The 23,045-nt window shown below is 37.7% G+C and overlaps 1 protein-coding gene across 2 annotated transcripts in view; it reads left to right on the top strand.

Moving 5' to 3' along the window:
• LOC124167895 (dipeptidyl peptidase 3) overlaps window positions 1-19,955 on the top strand; it is a 52,033-nt gene extending 32,078 nt beyond the window's left edge. For both annotated transcript variants that reach the window (XM_046545953.1, XM_046545955.1), the window contains 6 exons: window positions 349-468; window positions 2,051-2,175; window positions 12,337-12,460; window positions 13,704-13,874; window positions 15,419-15,581; window positions 19,697-19,955. In XM_046545953.1, coding sequence (XP_046401909.1) covers window positions 349-468; window positions 2,051-2,175; window positions 12,337-12,460; window positions 13,704-13,874; window positions 15,419-15,581; window positions 19,697-19,836 — 843 coding nt within the window. In that variant the 3' untranslated portion in view covers window positions 19,837-19,955. The remainder of the gene's footprint in view (window positions 1-348; window positions 469-2,050; window positions 2,176-12,336; window positions 12,461-13,703; window positions 13,875-15,418; window positions 15,582-19,696) is intronic.
• Window positions 19,956-23,045: the final 3,090 nt, after the last annotated feature.

Raw genomic sequence — 23,045 nt, 5'->3', positions numbered from 1 at the left:
GGATATATTTTATAATTTTTTGTTCATAAATGACAAAACGACTTGGTTTTCTTCCACGGATTTATTTTTTTGGTACTTCAAAACCTACCCCTAGCCCACAATACCAAACCTAAAACCTACAATACCAAACCTAAATCCTACTATACCAAACCTAAAACCTACAATACCAAACCTAAAACCTACAATACCAAACCTAAAACCTATAGTACCAAAAAAATAAATCCGTTTTGGAAAACAAAGTCGTTTCGTCATTTCTAAACTTCAACTTCCACAAAGTTGAGCCATAAACCATTGAATGTAATGTTTCAGTTAGCAAATTATTTTAATGCTTTCTTGAATCATCCCTAGGTACAAGTTGGACTCCACGAACTGCTTGGACATGGCAGTGGTAAGACTTTGAGGCGACTTGAGGATGGAAAGTTCAATTTTGATATCGAATCAGTATTGAATCCCTTAACCAATGAAAAGGTAGGTGAAAAATCATCTTTGAAGCGCAATATGTCAGTCTATACCTAATTAGTTTTGCATGCATATTTTATGTGACTTGGGAGGTATTTCTATCCTGGTTTCTCTTTGTAATTTTTTAATAAAGAACTTAGGTACTCAGAGGTTGTATCAAAGTTTTCAAAAAAACTAATCTGGTGTCTTTAAAAATTGAAATCAGTGACTAAAATGAGCAAAATTTTTAGCATGGTCAACAAAATTCAGTGTTTATGCTTTCATTTGCATGTATTAAATCAGATTTGTTTTAATATTTTTAATGAAGCCTAATTTTTTAAACTCCTTCAATAGTCAAGAGTGAGTCATTATGTAAGTGAGTCGAAGTTTATAGTATGATATTCGGGGTATCAGTAGGAATAAAATAAGCAGCCTTTAATAGAAAAGCTCTGAATCCATTTTACACCTGAAATTTCAGTCAACAAACAAGCACCTTATTTATATGTTTATCCTGGAAGTAATTATGTACTTAATGTATTTTGCTCCCCTGCTTTTACAAATTACTCATCCACTGAACTTCATTCAATCAATTGGAATAGTCCAATCAATAGTCTAATCCACTGAAAAAATTGATCAAAATTGAGTGAAAGAAATAGTCAACATGTCTCATATTCTGTTCTTGTTGTATTTTCTCGTTTTTATTTATGGAAAACTTGTGTGTATATAATTTATTCCAGTCATCAGTATAAAATGTAGCAATTATAGTAATGTCTTTGCTCTTTTATTTTATTTTAAATCTGTAATTCTCTTCTGATGCATTTTGGTGTCGAAAAACTTTAACATACATAGTTATCTTTCACTTTATCAATGATTTTTATTTATTTTTATTGATATATAATATGTATTTAGTTCACTTAGAGCAACGTTGTGAATTTCAGTTGCACTTAGGATATTAATTGAAATAAATATTTACAGAAAAATCAAGAAATAGCAAACTAAAATGGTCGCTACATATTGACCTCTTAATACTTTAGATTATTATTTTACGAAATATGAGTTGATGGCAGGTATGTAAAATTTTTAGTGATTAAAGAATTGGGTTCACTTTAAGTACATATATTTATTAATTACATGGGTGAAAAGATGGAGGAAAAGATGATGTTGTATTAGTGTCATTATGGTTCATTTTGCATTCATCATTTTTTGTTAGCCATGTGGATTTTCCGGACTTCAGTAGCACTTCATGTCTTCATTGTTTTCCTTAAGATTATGTTTGGTATTGAGAACACTTGAGAGTGTGATCTGCCCCTTCTTCGAGTTGTCTTCTGAGGGGGAAAAGTCAAATTTCTTAAAGAGAAGAACCCTGTGTTATCTCTCGAGTTTTATTTATCATATGTGTGGAAATTTGTGATAAACTAAGAATGAGCATTTTGAGTACATAGTTAGTCTGGTAAAGCAGGGCGTTTCTCTTATGTTGATTGAAGAAACTATGGCGGGACTCTGTATTTCAAGGAGTTATGGGTGTGTTAATGATTTTTTGCTAATTTGATACAATTTTTTTACAAATTCTATGAATTTTTATAAATTCTTTGTTTCAATGCATTATATGAAGATTAAGTCATGGTATGAGCCTGGGGAAACATATGACACGAAGTTCACGGACATAGGGTCAACCTGTGAGGAGTGCAGAGCTGAATGTGTTGGATTATACCTCAGTCTTGAGCAAGACATCCTCAAGTAAGATTTTTTGGGTCATTTTTTAAATTTATATATTCCTTTTAGTACTTATTTTTAGATTGAAGAATACATACACACTTATGTGGAAAATTTCAGCTAGTTATCATGGTAGGCACTCCATCTAGGAAACCATGACAAACTCTATCTGTTTCTCTTTGAGAACCATTCACGTTTTGTTTTATTTTATGTGTAATTTTAGAATTCATCCATGTACAGTACACTCCCGATTATCCTAATGGCTAATGTTGGGGAGAGGCGGCATGAATAATTGGAAAACCCGGATTACCCAAACTTACACTTAAATGTCTAGTAATGTTCATAATTTACATATAACAAACCATACATGTATCACTATTTATGCTGCTATTATGTTATTTTAGAGTGCTTTCCAGATTCATTGAGAGCTTTCTTTGCCAGTCCGCGATCTTTTTAGCGGCTACAACAAGGTTTTACTAATATTATTACGGCTGCATATCAGAACTGGTTTCGAAAACCACTCATCCGTGGCTGTGTCATAACAGATACAGAAAAATGGTTTGCACGAATGCTTCAAAACCGCTGCTCAACGTCGGAAACTACACTGTCAGGCACCACGCCATGCAGTCGCGTCTCGCACAAATTGCCCGGGTTGCAACTGCTGCACGACGTGTATCCGTGATCACGGAACGCGGTCGCACACTGCGAGGCTTAGAAAACACGAACACGATGCTCCCATGAATGCAGCTAGCACGCAGTCGCTTCTGTTTTACGAAGGGGATTCTAACGGAAATAATAAGCCCTGTGTATCCTATCATTAATGCATTAATTCTGATGATTTTGCGTCCGATTTCATTTTTTTATAAAGATCGCAGAAAAATTGAGCGATAGTGAAAACCATGCACCGATAATCCGCAACCAGGATAAACCGCAGCCGGATAATCGGGAGTCTGTTGTAATAAGGTGGTTTGTTAACTCGTTCCTTATAGTCTTGTGACCAAAGGCCAGGGGTGGGGCTTACTGAGATTTCAGAGATGTCTGAACTTCTTGAAGCCTTCCCCAACTCACTATGGTCTTGTTGTTGTCATTGCAGAGGAATTTGATGGAAAAAAATAGCTATGAGCATCGAGTAAAACAGTGCACCTTGATTAGTATAATCCATTGACTCAAGAAATAGAGAAGCTTGATGCTCGGGATACTGTGACTGAAGTAGTATTGGCGATGGATCAATGGCTAAGTTCTAACTGCACATATCTCAAAAATAGCAACTTTTCAGGAGAGCTAAAAAAGCAATTAATTGTTTAAATTGTATATCATTTTAATTGAGATTAAAAACCAAAAATCCATAAAACTGAAAGAGAAGCATACATTTGCAAACAAGGAGTTGTTTTTTGCGTGAGTTTTATGTTTTATTAACAGTATTAGATGTATTGAGTCAGACTGGCCAAATTTTGAGATACGTGTCGTTAGAACTTAGCCATCGATATGTTGACTAATTTTGGGCTTGTGATCCATCTCACAAGCGATCACTGCACTGGCGAAAGCGGTTGTTTTAGGCACAACATGCACATTGCTCTCATGAATACGTGTTCTGGAAATGGCATTTGATTGATTAGAAATTTCACATCAGACAGAAATCCATAGTAGTAGAGTAAATGCTGAGTGGAGTGCAAACATTTTCTAGCGAGGTGGCGTGTTCCTTTAGGATATTTGAAAGAGATATTAGTCAAATTAACAATATGACCTAAGTGTTTTGAAAAAGTACTAGTACTCTTGTAGTTAGCTACAATCTTGTTTGAATTCTTCAACGAATATCATAATTACTCGCCGAAATCCTGCGTTTCCTGGGACTTAAGCAACCTAGTCTAACGGTCCCACAATGATCGTTTTCCTGCATTCATTGTTTTTTTCATCCATCCCCCTGAAAAACAATAGATCGAGGTTCCACTGTAATTCAGTCCATGATAATAACTGCAAATTGTAATTTCCACGCTTTCATTCAAAACTGAACAACCGACCATGGTTTCAACATATTATGTCATTTTGTGGCATTTTTTAGTACATCCCCAAAAATTCTTTGGTAACCCCCAGATATTCCTCAGAACACCCTCTGAACTTAACCCACAGAACTTCTCCTGCCAAGGACTTTTCGTGCTGAGGATTTTTATGAAGGACTTTTGAGCAAAGGCTTCAGATTCAAAGCTTCAGAGACTCTAAGGCTTAGACCCCTAAGGTCTCGAACCCTCTGTCTCTGACACGCTGTCTACGAGCCTGTCAATGAACCTCCCATCAAACCCTGCCATATCAGGAGTTGTACACTTAAGTAGCAGTCCTGCAGATGATTACCTGGAAATCCAGGCAGTTTGGAGTGGCAGGTAGTCCACTTTCACCTTTCAAAACTCTCTCTCCCTCCGAGACCTCATCCTACCATATCTTTCCCTCCTTGGCTACCAATTCTCATGCAAAAAAATAAAAACTTACCAAAAAAGTAATTGTTCTACATGCTCAGGCAGCAGGTTTTGATGTCTCCATGTGGCAGTATTACTACCTGCAGAAAATTGCCTTTTGTCACACACTCGGGTGGCTGCTCAAGTACATACTTTCTATCCACAATTGCAAGATTCAGGATCCTTCGAAATCCTTATTAAAGATTATATTAACGATTTTTATGAATCTTTAATCCTCATGGAATTTAAGTGGACAAAGCGAACGAACTATAGAACTTAGCTTTAGCTTTGTGGACCAAAAATTTTTCTCTTTATTTCTGACTTCGTTTAATCGACCTTTGTAACTTTTATTTAATAAGTTCAGAAATAAAATTAAACCCAACAAAGGAATAAACTGAAATTAACCTCCGATGTACGTAGTAATCAAAAAGGTTAAAAAAAGGCCCCACTTGTGGCGTCAAACTTCGGGGAAAAATACCGGGACATGGCTGACGAAAAGGAATTCAGCACCCACGTTGACTACTGTAGTGTATACGACAAGCTGAAACTCCCAGGCGTTTGAATGGCTTCATCATCACCGGTCAACGATCCTAGGATTGGTTTGATGCAGCTCTCCACTCAATTCTCCTATCAGCTAATCTTTTCCCACCTACGTATTTCTTCTCTTTCACATCTCTCTTTACTTGTTCCATATATTTTGTCCGAGGTCTTCCTTTTCCGTTCTTGCCTTCCACTTGTCCCTCGACGATTGTCTTCATTAGGCCATCATGTCTCAAGATGTGGCCTATAAGTTGTTCCGTCTTCTTGTTAAGGTTTTCATGAGGCTTCTCTTCTCTCCTACTCTTCTTAGGACTTCCTCGCTACTAACTCGGTCGATCCATTTGATTTTCATCATTCTTCTGTAGCACCACATTTCGAAGGCCTCTATTCTTGTTTTCTCCGCTGCGGTCATTGTCCATGCCTCACTTCCATATGGGAGCATACTCCAAATGTAGGTTCTTATGAATTGTTTATTTGCTTCCATATTTAAGTTTCCCCCTGTAAGCAGGTCTCTTTTGGTGGAATGCTCTCTTTGCCTGGGCTATTCTGCTGATGATTTCTTTCTTGCTTCTCCTGTCACTAGTTATCTCGCTTCCCAAATAACTGAATTCATCCACCTCTATCAAATTTTGCTTCTCTATTTTAATGTTAGTCTTGACTTCTTCTCTTCAGCTGCATACTAATATCTTGGCTTTCTTCGTGCTTATTTTCAGTTGATATTCACCCATTACCCTACCCATATTAACCAGAATATTTTTCAAGTCCTTCTCTGTTTCTGCTATAACGGCTATGTCATCGGCAAATCTTAGCATGCTAATATTTTCTCCATGGATATTCACTCCCAATGCCTTTCCTTTGATTTCATTAATGGCTTTCTCAATATCCACTTTAAAAACGATATCATTACATGAGTTTTAATTAGGGATGAGTCGATTCCAAATGTCGATTCTCGATTCCACCGATTCTCGGGCACGGAATCGGAATCGAGAATCGATCGCCTAAAGTCGATTCCGATTCCATCGATTCCTGGAAGATAAATGTTTTGAGCATATACTATAAGATTGGGTCATTAAAGGCTGCCACACACCTAAGCGGCCGCGGTGTCAGCCTTGCCCGCGCATAGGATACGCCCGGCACGGGGGTGCTGCGACGAACATGCCTTAGAGGCCTCGGAAACATGAAAATGTCGGCAAGAGAGACAAACCGACGAACCCTGAAATGGTGCGTGTTCATGAGCAACTGTCAGAGAAAAAAAATTGGAAACCACGGGATCGGGAAGCAATGCATGCGTTTTCCGTTCTTTTATTAACCGCTGGTCACGGCAAATCAAATTATTGCGATTATGAATCACATTCGGAGAATTCTGGGCCACCAATTTTAAAGTATAATAGATCGAAATATATTTTTATTTTTTTTTCAAATGATATTTGAAGTCTGATGATAATAAAAACGTGCAGAGAGCGAGTTTTCCTGTGAAAAAAGTTTCTTATAAATACGCGCTGAGAGCGGGTTCTTTTATATCGAGCGGGCTTTTTTAGACTAACACGCGCCTGCGTCAATAATAAAAAAAATTAGACACATTCGCGTTTGTATAGCCCAGTTTCATCAATGCAACCCTTGAGAAAGTTGATACTTGCTTGGCATTAGCCGCCGCGGCCTCCGGGCGGACTCGACAGGTTGCGTTCGGCCGCCACCGCGCACCCGCCAGGCTGCTCTCGTATGTATGGACGTAATGAACGCTACATTATTATTTAGCCACCGCGGCCAAACAAAAATGTAGTCACCGCGGCTATTGTTATTTTTAGGGATGGTCGGATCGGAAACCTCGAATCCAAATATCCGCGGATATTGCCCTTCATCGGATACATCGGATCCAAAGTCGCGGAAGACATCGGATCTGGATCCGAAATTTTAAATAATAGCTTCAGTGAATGCAACGCCCCATCTGGGTGGAAAGAGTTCCGATTCTCTCTTCGAATGCGCCGTCGCATGCGATTCTTGTCCTACTCATGAACCATTTTGTTCGAAAGCTCTCGCAGAGGTTACGAGTAGAATTTCAGCCGTGGCCAGGATTTTCAGCTAGAAAATAAAAAAGGCAAAATACGACTGGCACATAGTGTGACTCTTCCCAAGAGATTGAACAATCATCGGGGGAATCTCAGCGCCGTAGGATAATAACCACGTGAAAAGTAACTACGTCGCAGATTTCAGAAAACCACCCTCGGCCGTTCATCAGCCCGTGCCTCTGTTGTTTTTTTTTCGTTTCCGAAATCACACGGACCATAAATCATTGTATTCTAAGGAAAATATCAAATCACACGAAAACAATTGAAGCGTATTTCATCCCTACCTCGTCTCACCAACTGACCTTTTTTGGCTTACCTGCTTCAATTTTCCGTTTCTATACGACAAATGCTAGGAGAGTGACTTTCTGGGCCCGAAGATATCTTGATAGCTTCGACAATTAGATGACATGCACGAGATTTAAAAAATAATTAGACCAAACGAGACGCATTCCTGACGATATTTCATTTTATTTTTCAGCTCTAATTGATTGCCACTCAGTTTTCTATCCACAATTCTACAATTAGACTTTACTGATATGCAACATTGTCCAAACAGCACAATTTTCAAAGAAACAAGCGCAGCATTAACCCCTCAAACAATTAGAAACGGATTGGAAACGCCAACTACATATATCACGTAGCGCGCCCGGCTTCGCTTTGAAGGCAACAACGCGACGTCACTGAAGCAAGGTCTGACTTCTACATCCTTGACTCCCTCATTTGTAGCCTTGTTGTTTGAAATACGGAGGGAGCGCACTCCTTCCTCTCCACCTCTCCTTTACGCGCTCCTTCCCAGTGGCGTAGCCAGGGGGAGGGTCCAGACCCCCCCCCCCCCCGAAATATAAAAACACAATTATTGTCCTTCACAGAAAAAAAATATTGAAAAATCAGGAATTTACAAAATTTTTCTTTAACAAATTAAGTTTTTTCGATTATAAAAAGTGTTAAAATTAGTTTAAAAACCCATTATTTAGTGCCCGGTTTCTTCAAAAAGTTTCCCCCCTGGTTTTGGAACCCCCCCGAACGAAATTCCTGGCTACGCCACTGCTCCTTCCCCTCCACCTCTCCTTTACGTGCTTCTGCTGCCCACTTCTTCCTCATGCTGAGCGGTTGAGCACCTCATCGCACGTGACGTTAATGCCGTTTTAAATACTGTTAATTGTGTTGCTAATTGTGCAGTTGCAAATCAATTTAATGATACACCGATAAAAATGTCTTTCATTGTGTATAAACATTTCCATTGAGATAAGGAGAACCAATGAATGCTGTGTGCATGCACTGTGGCGTAAATTATCGCGAGGATATGCTAAATCCACCTCACCATACTGAAACATTTTCGGGTGAAACACAAGTCCGTATGCGATAAGAAAGTAAAATTCGGGGGAAACGTGCGTGAGGAAAATTTGAATTCAGTCGATGGCAGGGGGTAGTCAGGAATTTTGTTAAGGGGGGGTCCAAAACCAGGGGGGAAATTTTTAAACATCAGGGTACAAAGGAGAGGGTTTCAAACTAATTTTAACACCCATAGTAATAGAAAAAACTTCATTTTCCAAAGATTCATTTTTTCATATTTCAATTTTGTAAATTCATGATTTTTAAATATTTTGTTTCCTTTTATGAAGGAAAGTAATAGTATTTTTATATTTTGGGGGGGTCCTCTCACTACGCCACTGGTCAGTGGTTCATCCTAAGATTTTTTCTATTTTCATTTCCAAACCCAAGTGTAACAGTTTAGGCCCTGAGTATGTACAGATGTTTTTAAAAAAACAACTTGAAAGCCCATAAAATAATTTTTAATTTATAAAAATATTAAAATGTGTATGAAAATCTAACAAGCATTCGATTGATTGTATGTACCCAGAATAAACTTGAATAATGACTTTGTTTAATGGCAGGAATTGGAAAATGCATTTTGAATCGAAAATATCCTATTCGAAAGATCAGGCTCCAAAAATCCTGGATCCGTCCATCCCTAGTTATTTTATTCCTTTCAATTATTAAATTTAAATTACAGCAATACTACAGATACATCAAAATCCCACCTGTTAGAAGGAATGAGAATCGATGGAATCGGAATCGAGAATCGGGAATCGATTTGAAGGAATCGAAATTGGAATCGGAATCGAAAAAAAGTGGAATCGACTCATCCCTAGTTTTAATGTAGTGCTTCTTATCAGCAGATTGCTGGACGTATTGGCCTCGACAACTCTGTAGCTGAAACTACTTGACTCGACTCGACATTCGTAATACTACTCGAAACACTTGAGTAGAGTACCAAATATTCAACGCGACTCGGATTTTTAAGTACTCGCACACCTCTATTAGTTGTTGATTGCCATTACTGAAATACTTATTATAACTGGCATGTCTATTAAATTTCAAATATTTATGCATCAAATACTAGTTAAATGAAGTTGACATGTACTTGTGTTGTAATTGTTCTCTTGTTCGTTATTATTCTTGTCTCTGTGGAGTCTTTCCCTCTGCTGATCCACAGCAGATGAAAGGAGTTCCGTGTGTCTGGGCTTACGTTAAAAATTGACCAGATTTTGTCAGCGTAACGCCACAATTTTCAGGGTATAATTGTGTGTTGAAATAAAAATAGTATGTATAAACCGTGGTTTGTTGTTGAGTTTTGAATCAAAGCATGGAAATCACCATTTGTTGTTTTTATCATGGATAGATAAAACTCCCATCAAGTCAACCCTGAAACAATTTCATTGGTCAATTAAATTTTGGTTTTTTCTAGTGTGTGCTTACAGTGGTGTAGCAATTTGATGAGAAAAACTCAGGTTGGTACAGATTGGCTAACTTGTATAAACACTACTAAAACTATGTGTACCAATTTGTAGAGAGAGGATTGTACGTATTAATTGTAATTGCTATGAGAAAAATTCCCAAGAACTAATGATCGAGGCATGGACATTAAATTTTCCAGTCCATCGTTAAGACTACATATTACCCTGTTTAGGATCTTTCATTTCCATGGTACACCCATGTCTCGTATAGCGCAATTTCGATTAGCGCAATTTCGATATAGCGCAAATTCGTCCCTCGGGGAAACATTGCAACGCAGTGTAGCCTAATCAAAAATCTTAAACGCTCTCGTGATAAAACGTGACTTGCGCTAAGTACACACGAAATTTCTATCAATTTACGCATATTAATATTATTTCTTGCCTCAAATCTTCTTTTTTGTTTATATATTAATCGAAATTCATTGCTGCGCAATTGCCAAAAGTATTACTCGTCATTGGGTCTAGATAGCCGGCCTACCGAAGATTTATCTCGTCTCCTTAACAGAATGATAATAAATAATTTAGATCGTTAATTAAGCGTGGGGCTAGTGGAAATGAGTTTTTTTTCAGCAATACGGTTTGAGACGTATTTTTGCCGTCGTAGGTTACCGGGCGATTGACTTCCAGGTAGAGTCTACGCTAAAGCCTTCAAGGTCATCGGTATTCAAGGAGCGGATCAACACATAAAAGGGTCCGCTATAGAGTCTTAAACACAATGGCTTCGTTCCCTCCCCGCAGTCATAGCCCTTCTGCGTCTCAGGAATAAAGTTCAGCAGAAGAAGGTGATTTAGATAGAGCCATACAGGGTAAAAACCAAGAGAATATGGCAAAAAATAGGAATGCGTGTAGAAAAATCAAGAATTTATCAAGAAAAACCATTAACCTAGAAGAGGACTTGAGAGAGGTCAATTGCTTTGAAAATGGAGAGCGTCAAAGCGATATTGCGCGGAAGTTTAAACTCACGATGCCTTATTCTGAATAAAGACGAAGCTAAAATATCAGTGACCTCAGCCGCACCAACTTCAACCAAGCGGTCTACACATACGGAAAGTTCATGGTGAATCAGTACAAAAAGACGAGAGTGGTAATCGCTCCGAGACATGGTTGGTTCCAGAATTTAAACGGCAAGCAGGTATTTTCAGTGCGGCGATATCAGCTGGTGAATCTGCAAGTGTTGATAGCGCAGCCACCACAACATTTTCTGATGAACTCCAAGCTGTTATTGAAAGTGGCTCCTTTCCCCCTCAACTAGTTTTTAGTGTAGATGACACGATATTCTTTTGGAAAAGAATGCATTCTCGTTCATTCATTTTCAGGGAAGGAAAACCTGGGTCAGGTTTCAAGGCATTTAAAGACCGTTTCACGTAGCTGCTAATGACTCGGAGGACTTCAAATTAAAATGATTTATCATTCATAAACTCCGCTAGCTATGAAATGGCATTCAAAGTAGCATTTGCCTGTCATTTCGATGAGCGACAAAAGGGCCTGGGTGACACAATAGTTGTTTTTAGACTAGTTTGAAAAATCATCAACTGCCGGCAACGCATTACGATCCCCTGAGATAGCAGATGTTAGCCCACCCGCACGACAGGACGGAATTTCGAAAGCACGTAAGAATTTTTTTTAACGTGAATAAAAGTCTTTGAATGCGTGAATACTATCTTTAAAGATGTTTTTAACTATAAATATTTATAGAAATAATGTTTTCTAAGGCTTTTTATGGGAATATAGATGTTTAGAGGAAATTCAATACCCAAGACCTATGCTACCAGGAACGCATCCCTATCTTCCCTATGTTAAAACGCTCTCGTATAACGCAAATTCGTATAGCGCAAAGACCCCAAGGAACGCATCCCTTGCGCTATACGAGACATGGGTGTAATTGTACGAAGGTATGACATGAAGATTGTATTTTTCTGATTTCAATATTTGCTATCCAATTCAGTGAAAATGGATACTTAATATTTTAATAATGGTGTGTGAAAGCAAGGTTTCTGGTCACATAAAATGAAACTCCTGAGATAATGTGGAGTTTGGAAGCAAAATTGCTCATTAACTCGTGGGGAAGTTTTTTCCTAATTGAAAATTTTCACCAGAGGCAGCTTTCCTAATTGGAGTTCATGTGTGGACTCTATTATTGAGAGATTTTGTACTTGTAGAGGAGAATTTTAGGTTTTTTTTCCTCCATGTGTAGGAATGGCCTGGGACCATGACTTTTATTATGAGGTGGTTAATGTAAAATGTTTTTGCATGTAGGTGTGTTACAGAGGGGTTTTATTATGTTTGTATAATATCTAACTAATTGAAATATGCTCTCATTTCTCTTTTTTTCAGGATATTTGGTTTTGAAGGTGACGCGGCAGAGGATGTGATGTATGTGAATTGGCTGAGCTTAATTTGGACAGGAATGGGAAAAACTTTGGAAATGTATCAACCAGAGACCAAGTCATGGATGCAGGTTAGACATTCAGATTAACATTCTATGAACTCACTTTTGAATTTTAGAGTTTAGTTGAATTTGAAAATAATTCAGATTTTATTAACAGTCATCCAGATCAGGGGTGCAGCTAGGGTTTAAGGCTGGGGGGGGGGGGGTTTAGGTGTAACTTATTCCGGGACGTGTGGGGGTATGGTATACCCACCAGGATAAGCGGTAGGTGCGAGATCAATAATTTGCGGAATTTTAAGATAAATGGTTGAAAGTGGTGAGTTGTACGGTTTTCTAAGGGATATTTGATTAATAATGACACTATTCTGTAAGTAATATCAATCAAATTAAGTAAAATGGATTAAACTTAAAAATTTCTCTGAGCTCTGGGGGGGGGGTTTATCCCCCAAAACTTGCTGCTGCCCTTCCCTTGCTGCGCCACTGATCCAGATTGGTTAGATAATGAAATTAAAAGTATATTTACTTTAAATTTCATAATAGAATAGTATATATAAAAGTAATGTACTTCGGTATATATATGATTGCCCAATTTTAGCCATACCCTATTAAGATGAAGTGCTCCAACATTTGTAACGTATTCTACTTGTCTGTTTTACATTGACCCAGGTATTACTGTATAGGTTTGCAGGGATGGGCTAAAAACAGCACGGACCAAACAGCCTCTCCACTGGCAAACCTTGGCACTTGCATGCATGTACACACGAAGACAGGCTAAAAATGCCCCGGTCCCTACAGTTTTTGGTCCATATCCGCAAAGCAATACAGTAATACCCATAATGGACAAGTAGAATACGTCACAGCTGTTGAAGCACTTCATCTTACAATTCCTGCTCAAGGCCATAGAGCTCTTATCCTTATATTCTATGATAATCCCCTTTTTTTTTGGTTTCAATTGCACTACTCCGTGGTTCCAGTTCTTTATCGTTTTATTTTCATGGAAAGGTTTTCTAAAGCTTTTATTTATCTTCATTAGGGCTTTATGAAACTGCCTAAAACAGCACACCAAATTATCTCATTACCAATGGAATCCTTACCAGCACTGTTTAAAGCATGTATGTAATTGAAATTGTGCTCTAGAAAAGTTTTCAAATTGGGTTTTACATCAAATTCTTTTGGCACGATTCTTGTTGGCTTTGTTCTAATTCTGAGCTCAAGAAACTATGTAACCAAACAACCTAAATAATGTGTTTAATAGAGTATCATTTTGTTATTTTTATGAGTACATGGGTGGTTATGAATATTATTTTTGCAGGCTCATTCTCAAGCCCGTTTTGTGATTCTAAGGGCTCTTATTGAGGAGGGGGAGGGCCTGATCAAGATAGAAGAGACAGAAAATGGCACCAATCTACTCTTGACTGTCGACCGCTCCAAGTTGAGGACAGTGGGAAAGAAAGCGGTTGGGAATCTTCTTCTGAAACTTCAGGTGAGAAAAAATATGTACCTTTGGATCGGGTGAAGTGGATGTTTTCTAATTTTAGTTAGTATTATCTAGGTTTTTTTTTGGAATTACAGCTTGTAATTTAACAGTCATCCTTAGAGGTAATCTACTGGCAAAGTTATGTTCATACGGAGCATTTTAAAAATCACCCTTGTACTTCCCCTTCGTACATTGAATTTTTTTTGTCAATGTTTATATCTCTTACTTGAACTCCCTCCCCTCGTTTACCCAAAAGCTTTCTGAAAGCCCAGTTTTCGGTGTGATTGTTGCAAATCATTTCAATCAAGATAAATGACATTGTCCAAAGGGATGATTCCGCACAGAATCAGTGCCTTGGAGAAAGAAATTGGCCGTCATATGGCAAAGTAGAATCGCAGTTCACAGCTGAGTTGAATTAGTAACTTGTTGCATTTACGACTCAAACCGAGCTGAGATTTCAGATTGCTATCAAAAGTAAGCTCACTCAGCCCTCTCTCTCTGACTGATTCATTTATCGACCGTGACTTAGTTGGCCTGATTGCTTCAGCCGAGTTGTTGAAAGTAGTGAGTGATGCGTGGAATCACCCAATATTCTTTGATTGAATGGCAAAACTTATCTGGGAAGAAATTTTTCTCATTTTTTCTGTTTGAAAATTATGAGTCAATTGTTTAGAAATCATTTGGGTTTTGTGGTGAATCCTGAGATGTATGTTATGTAGGGCCAACTTTGTTCATTTTACATGTTTCAAGCATGGGCGTACCAAGCGAGGGGCAGGAGGGGGCAGCTGCCCCCCTAGAAACAAAAATTGCAAATGTCTTTAAGGAAGATAATAATTTTTCAAGAAAATAAGTTTTAAAAATAATAAAGAGCTGTTACAGTTTCCTTAAAATGTTGATTTCATTCACCTTTTCCATGCTTAAATCTTACCTACAACTTGAACAACTATGGCTTGCCTTTACTCCCCCCCCCCCCCAGTTTTGATCCTGGGTACGCCCTTGGTCTCCAGTTTTTAAAAGTACAGTAGATTCCGTTTAATATATATATCAGGACATATCGGGACTTGTGCACTTTGCCCCAATTAGGCGAACTATCCTGTAGATGGGCATAAAAAACTTTTAAATTGTAGAAAGAAGACTAAAGAATGTTTACAATGCAACATAAGTTTATTAAACTATTAATTTGATTAATAAATCAGCGATTTTTGTTAATGTATTATCATTTTTAAGAATTATATCATTTTTGTTAAAAATATTTTTCACAGCCTTGGGCGACGCCGAATGAATGTCTTTTACTGAGTCCTATTAAAGAAAAGTCCGATCCTCTTGCGTATAGTATAACAACAAGAGCTTTCAAAATAGGGCAAGAATAGGACTGTGTTCTGTTCCTCTTTATTGGGTCCTGTTCTTCAAGATCTGCCCCAATGAAGCGGCTGCCCCAAGTAACCGGTGGACCCATTAAACGGAATCGACTGTAATTTTAATTTTAAGATATTTTTTCCTGCTGACTTATACAATTCATCAGTGATTATTTGGTATTGTTTGTGTTTTAGGTGTACCACTCAATTGGTGATGCTGATGGCATGAGGTCAATGTATGGCAAGTATTCTGAAGTGTCGGATGAAGGTCCGTACCCGTGGGCAAAGTGGAGGGACATTGTTATGGCCCACAAGCAGCCTCGGAAAGTTTTTGTTCAAGCCAACACATTAGTCAAAGGTAGGTTTTGTGTTTTTTGATCTACATATTTCATACCACAAAACAAAATCTCTGTGGTCTCAAGTACTTTATCCTTGTGGCGGAAAGAAAAGAAAAAAAAACCTTTGGGAGAACCGAACGTATGACCTACGGATCTACAGCTCTGTACGCTAACTACTACACCATGGAATCTGATAAGTGATAGGGGTGTAGTTACCAGTTTAAAATCCAATTATGTAGAAAAACTTGGCTGGTATGTGCATGAAAAACTGGAATTATTCAAGATCCACACAGTATAACGTTCATGAATTTTAATTATGGCCTGATAAGCCGATGAATACAATGTGTATGTTAGAGATTCCTTCTGGCATTTTTATATTATTCTACGTCGCTATTCTTGTGAAATTACGTGTTTTTCTTACGTCAGTTCATAAATGTGAATGATTTTCATATTATGGTCGTATGATGTTATTTCTACTTATATTATAGAAGTGCCAAGAATGGAAAAATTGTTCTTATAGATAAATCCCTTAATGAATACTCTAAATCAATGGAATAAAAACAACATCAGACAGAAGTGCTGAAAGTTTGGCATCCATTTTGCCATTACTCTGGATGTTTGTCGGCTGTAAGAAACCCATAATAAGCTTACTTGATGAGCTTCTTCCTTATTTCAACCTTTCACCTTATCTCAATGCCTTATAATGTGCTAGTTGGGAATGTGATACTGTTTTTCCCATATTTTTAATAAGCCGCTTGTGGTGGTTGAAACTTACCTTTTGAATTTATGTCTTATTTGATAATGATAATTTATGACTTTCTCAGTGGATTTTGCACACAATTTATGTCTTAAAGATTTTGGTTTTTATGCATATATTTGGATTCAAAAGATATGATTGATTTGATTATTTGTATCACAAATATTTCCAAGATTCGCTGAATTTGGGGGTTCCAAAATTTGAATATGCCATTTCTAGCATTGGAATGATGGGGTTTACATGGAGGAAATTTGCTATATCCATGCCAAAAATTAAAACTCTTGTTACTTTCCACTGAAAAGATTTGATGGGCGCTTTGATCTGAAACCATTGTCAGTATAGTATAATGTTTTGTGTGGAAAGTCACTCTGTAGTTGTTTTAATTTTATGCATGTTATTATTAATCCTGGATTCTATTTCTTATATTTTTTATTTGCTGTCTAGGTTTTTAAATGATCAACTTTAGGTGGTGCAGCCATGGTTTGAGTTTGGTATATTTTCTTTACCTAGTTAGTTTTTTGACAGTGGTGATGTTTTTTTAATGTTCAAGTATTATGTGCCTAAGCACATTTTTTGCAATTTTTGATGCCTCCCCACCTTGCTTCTAAATACAAATAATAAGTTGCAGAACCCCTCATCCTCCAGCTTTTGTATGATTTTAAAACATTTTATATTGGTAAATCTAATTTATTAAGATATTTTTTAATTAATCATTATTAGAAAGCTTGATCTGGATGTTCTTTATTGCATATAAAAATTTTACTTTGAAGATAGAAGCTACCAAATGATGCAATCAACCACTACCCCTTTCTTCAATGAAGTACATATAAGTCTTTTCCTGTCTAACGTAAATGCTGTGGGGCTTCCCTCACACTTGTCAGCGTAATTTAGCAAACTTGTTTCCCCTTTCTCTTCTAGGAGTGCTTATTCTATGCTTAAATGTCCCAAGTAGAATTTTTGGTTGCTCCTTTTAATCGTTTTCATTTTTCTCCATGGGCATTAATTAAATATTTCCTCCTCTTCCTTTTTAATGGTCCCTATGTAATCCTATTCAAAATAAAACCATGTGCTGCACTAAATACATAGCCAGCCTTATCACCAATTTGCTTCAGATTTTACTAGTTGTTATCAGTCAAAAGGCTTTCTCAGATCTACTTCTTGGTCTGTATAGCTCTTACCTGTACAGCCACCATTCAAGTGGATTGTATGCAAAATTATGGTTCATTTGTCATCCTGATTAAGAGAAAACTGTGCTCTGTGAAAAAGAGCTGTCAGCCATCACATTGGACGAGTTTATTAAATGTTAGCTTTGAGTTTTCCGTGATGAGTAGTTGACTGGTCCATTCCACTTTTAGTATTTCTGCTGCTTAGGTGTTGTTCTTTAGACAGTGTTTCTTCTCCTGTTCTTAGTGTATCTTGAGATTGAATGAAGGTTACCTTTGACCTGAAGATGCCTCCAGGACAGCAGGAGAAATGTTGTCTGGAAAACAACTATGCGACAGCATTCTTGTGAACTCAATGGAGGAGTTGAGTTTATGAAATGTTTAAAGGAATCAAATTGGAGATGGGAAATGTGGATAAAATAGGACGCAGAGTTATTTTAATGGTATAAAGTTATTTTTTAATTTTAATAGTTTAAAGTCATGAGATACATAGATTTAAAACTAAAATTCTGTTATTTTTTCATGTTTGCATCTGACATAGAGGGTTGAGTTCGGATGTTAATGCAATTGAATTTCCTGTGCCGTTCCTATTCGTCAGAGTAGGATCAAAACACTTGGAGTAGATGGGGTCAACTCTAAGCTTTACCACAATACTAATCTCAGTTTTATCCAAGCTGTGGAAGTGACAGGACGTCAGTTATTGTAAACCTCTGCGTGCTGACCGTGTCACAAATAAAATTGAATTGACAACTGAGCAAAGTGTTAGTTTTGTGCTAAACTGTAAAAATCTTTTGAGGAGACAAAAAATTTATTCATGAGGTTTATGGGGACTCTGCTCTGTCCTACTCACAAGTTTTGAGGTGGTTAAAGGCCTATAAAAAGGGCTGGGAATAGGAAAATGCCCAAAATTGCAAGAATGAACAAATCAAAAGTGAAGTCAGTGCTCATTGTTTTTTTTAGACAGCAAAGGAGTGGTCTATAAGGAATTTTTTTATCAAGGACAGACAGTTAATGCTGCCTATTATATCAACATGCTCGAAAGACTTTGTAAAGGGTGCGGCCCGCCACCTCAAAAGTCGCGGGTTGCACGCTTTGAATTGCATGGGTTCTTGCCCTTGGTGTTGGGAAGGGAATAATCGCACTCAAGTAGTTGAAGCTTTTACCCAAAGTTTATTTCCATTTTAAATCCCAATCAATTCAATGAATATACATAAAGTAATGATGAATTTGTGCATCTAGAATAGCCAAAATTTAGAATATTACCAATGTCTCAGGAAGGAGAGGAGCTGCTGGTGATGGCACGGGTGGATAGCGAGGTGCTTTGGTTGCACGGGCCATACGGCTCCAACTTCGACTCCAACCGATGGCTACATTCCTGACTGACCACTGACGAGTGCCCAGTGACTGAGTATGAGCTACTGAGTGAGTGAGTGCCAATAACATCTCCTCCATGCCATTATATAGGGAAGTGGAAGCAGGATGTTTTCATCAAAGAGGAAGGGGAAGAGGAAGGTTAGGCATTCTTGACAGTGAAAAGGTACAAATCCCGAGGCATAGTTTGTCGTAGCTGGCTATTCTGAGACGTCACACAACAACATATTTATGCATAATTTGGAAATGGAAATTTTCCATTTCTGGATCACTACAACTTCGAAAAAGGGTATTCAGGATAAGAAAAGACATCTCTGTTTCCTGGCAAATCCATCTCGTCAATGCACTTTGCAACAACATGATACGAGTCTGTGAATCTCTGGCAAAAGACGAGGTTCAAACACTGCCCCAACCCCCCATAGTCCTGAAGTCGTCTCAGCAGACTTCTTTCTGTTAGGTACCTCAGATTAAAGCAGCTCTGAAATGAACCCATTTTTTGTCCTGAGAAGAGAGACAATCTGTAGTGATGAGGACCTTGTGAGAGGTCCCCGAAGAAGTCTTCTTGGGCGCTTACCTGACATGGCAGAGTTGCTGGAAAAAATATGTTTGAGCCCAATGGCAGTACTTTGAATAATTTAAAGTGTTTGAGCAGATATCTTCAATAAATTTCTTTAAAAAATTATTGAATTACTTTCAGAATGCACCCTGTAGCTTTACTTGCTCATCCATATGGCTTCCAGTTGTGAAAAGATTGCCCACCAGTGTTTTAGTGTCCACTGGAGTTAAAAATCACTTTCAAATACTTTTGTGTGCATTAATTATTTGTTGGTTTCTTTCATTTTAGGGGAAGAAGTAGAGTTGAAGAATTATGACTCATCTCAAGAAGGTTTCATTCAGTCTTGGGTGGAACGATTCCCAGATACATCCATGGATGCTGTTTTAGAGGACATTTATGATAAGAATATTGCATATTTCAAATCCTAATAAGAGCACCTGCGTGAATTTGCAATTTTATATTGGAGAGAGAAGAATGAGATGTATTGTGATCATGTAAATTATATTATTTTACATATGAGAAATAAACATTTTGCTGAATTTTAAAATTGTTTGTTGCAATACAGATGTTTTCGTACTAATTTTTTAGTAGTTATGTTAGACATGGTAGTTATGACTCGTAGTTATGGAAGACAATATTTTTAAGTTATGTTCTGAGAAAAACTTTCTGAACACATTTTTTTCTCTATCCTTTTCTGTCATTTGCATACCTTTTCATCTTCTCATAGTTTCCTCCTCTTATCTTTTGCATTTTCCCTTCTTGTAAATTCTATTGACAGGTATCTCTGTTCCCCAATTTGGCTGGACTCATCATCATATCTGGCTTTCAAGGAAAATAAGGCAGCAAGAGATAGGTCTATAATCTGAATGGAAGTAGCCTGCCGCTCTTCTGTCCCCAATGCTGCGATGGCAGGAGTATTTTCTTCGGGGACACATGCTCAAGTTTGGCATTTTGTGGCTGAATGGCAGATATGTCAAAATGCGTGAAATTTTTGGCTTTAGTGGCAGTAAGTAGTCAAAATCCATAGGAAATTATCATGAAATATTAATTTTTTTGATTTTTGACTCCTCCCCCCATAAATGGCATTTGAGTGAGGGTCAGGGGTTCTCTTAGAGGTCCCAAATTTTTCATGCCTTATTTTTGATCAGTCCCACAACGTTTTTTCAATGGGCCAGATGGATTTGAAAGAAATCGATCCGCCCCAGCGTACAGACAGGGTTACCCAGATGTGAAGCGAATTAGGGTTGGAGCTGCTAGAGACTCGGAGGCTGTGCGCTAGGCTTAGATCGCTTGAACAATTGAGAACAGATATACAGTAGATTCCAGTTAATTGGGACATATCGGGACTTGTGCACTTTGCCCCAATTAGGCGAACTATCCTGCATATGGGCATAAGCAAACGTTGAAATGATGGAAAGAAGATTAAAGAGTGTTTATAATGCAACATAAGTTTATCAAACTATTAATTTTATTAACAAACAGCGAGTTTAGTCAATTTATTATCATTTTTAATAATTATAACAATTTAGTTAAAAATATTTTTCAAAGCCTTGGGCGACGCTGAATGAATGTCTTTTACTAAGTCCTATTAAAGAAAAGTCCTATCCTCTTGCGGATAGTATAACAACAAGAGCTTTCAAAATAGGGCAAGGATAGGAACATTTGTGAAGAATAAGAGTAAATCAAAGGAGGAAAATATAAAAAAATAGTATTCTGAAAACAAAAAATTATAATTTCGTCGCGAGTATAGAGTCTATGTCGCCGACTCATGGCCCAATAAAGTGGCATGCTGTCCCAATTAAGTGGAGAATACTTTGGGATATTCCTCTATTGGGTCCTGTCCTTCATGATCTGCCCCAAGTAACCGGTGGACCCATTAAACGGAATCTACTGTATTTAGGAGTGACAGGGAGAACATCATCTTAGAGCCCCACTATATTTCCCGGTCTGGCAGAAGCGATAAATCAAGAGAGATATTTTGCCAAACAGATAGATATGGGAATTTGTTTTTCCCCCGAACTATAAAGGACTTCAATAAATGCTAGTCGTAATCTTGTTTGAGCATTTGCTTTTTATATGTAGATGGCTTGTTACCTTACACTCCCTCTGACACGCCTTTTAGGTGGCTTGCGGGGTAGTGTGTAGATGTAGGTATCTCTTCTGGTGGTCCTCCAAGTCACTTCGTAAGCATCAATTGTATATTTCAATGTTTCAAACTTACTAGTGTCAAATTTATGGTTGCTAGTTTTCTTAGCGTTTTGAAAATTGAAATTCTTTTGAGTATTTTGACATAGTTTAGTTATGCAAGTCATCACTAAGAGTGGCGTAGCGAGGGGGAGGGTCCGAACCCCCCCGAAATATAAAAGCTCACTTACCTTGAATTGCAAAGAAAAACAAAATAATGAAAAATCATGAATTTACAAAAGGTTTCTTTGAGAAATGAAGTTTTTTCGATCGTGAAAAGTGTTAAAATTAGTTGAAAACCCTCTACTCATTAGTACCCTATTTTTCAAAAATTTTCCCCTCTGGTCTTGGACCCCCACCTGAACACAACTCCTGGCTACCCCACTGATTACTACTGATAAGGACAAGCCTGAAGCACATTATAACGGATACCCATTTAGCGAATTTAGGAAGAAGATAGATGGGTTAATACTTAGCGTTCCTTATTTACAAGAAGAGAGGGGCTGGATTCCTTTTGTAACTCCAAAAGGGTTGACAGTGTTCTTTTTTCGCGACACGCAGTAGAAAAATAAGAAAGATGGTAAATTCACAAAATAAAAACAACTGATTTCCAAAATTAAATCCTTATAAAGAAATTCTTCCAAAAATGGTATTCTGCATAAAGCAGGATTTAATAAATTCTCTCCCGGGTGATATTGATCTGCTTGCTATGGCACTTAAAAATGTTACTCACCTGGCATCAGCATATTTATCGTATAAATGACTAGATAGCTGCAAAAATAGGTTTGAGCTTCTACGGCCATGGGACTGTAGAAAGGAAATACTCAATTGGCCGTATAATTATAATAAAACGGCCAATTGAGTATTTCCTTTCTACTAGAGAGCTGGATAATTGTTTGTGGTTTTCTTTTTTATTTTATTTAAATTTGTAATAAATAATTATTTATTTAATATTTGTTGTTATAACTGCACTTTAAATTGGTAGTCTTGCTGTATGTGTACCACTTTATTAAAATAAATACACAAGCACAAATGATTGTTTGCCCTCGCAGCCCATTCACGGTCACCCTCCCCCTCCCCCCCCACCCCATGCACCCCTTCCCCACTTGCGAGACCTATTTTCTCGTGTGCTGACTAGCAAAAAGACCGGCAAATCTCTTCACTTGGGCTCAAATGATTGGGGCTCTGAAATACAAAAAACAAAATGTACGCAATGATAATCGTTTAAAAAATCTCGTCCCTTTTTTTAAGCGTTTGGATGGGGGGAAGAGGCACATCTACATAATACCCTGCGAGCCACCTTTAGGGTGTTTGGCAGGGGGTGACGATAATAAAATTAAGAAACATGCATTAAGTTTTACTAAGGTTAGTAGGCTACATTAAAAGTCATGCATTCTATTTATGAGTTATATCGCTGCCGTTATAATCTCTTATTGATCATGGAAAAAAAGAC

Source organism: Ischnura elegans, chromosome 11, assembly GCF_921293095.1.
Source record: "Ischnura elegans chromosome 11, ioIscEleg1.1, whole genome shotgun sequence".
In the NCBI taxonomy this organism is placed as follows: Eukaryota; Metazoa; Arthropoda; class Insecta; order Odonata; family Coenagrionidae; genus Ischnura; species Ischnura elegans.
The sequence above is the reverse complement of the archived record's forward strand: the minus strand, read 5'-3'. Positions and strand labels throughout refer to the sequence as shown.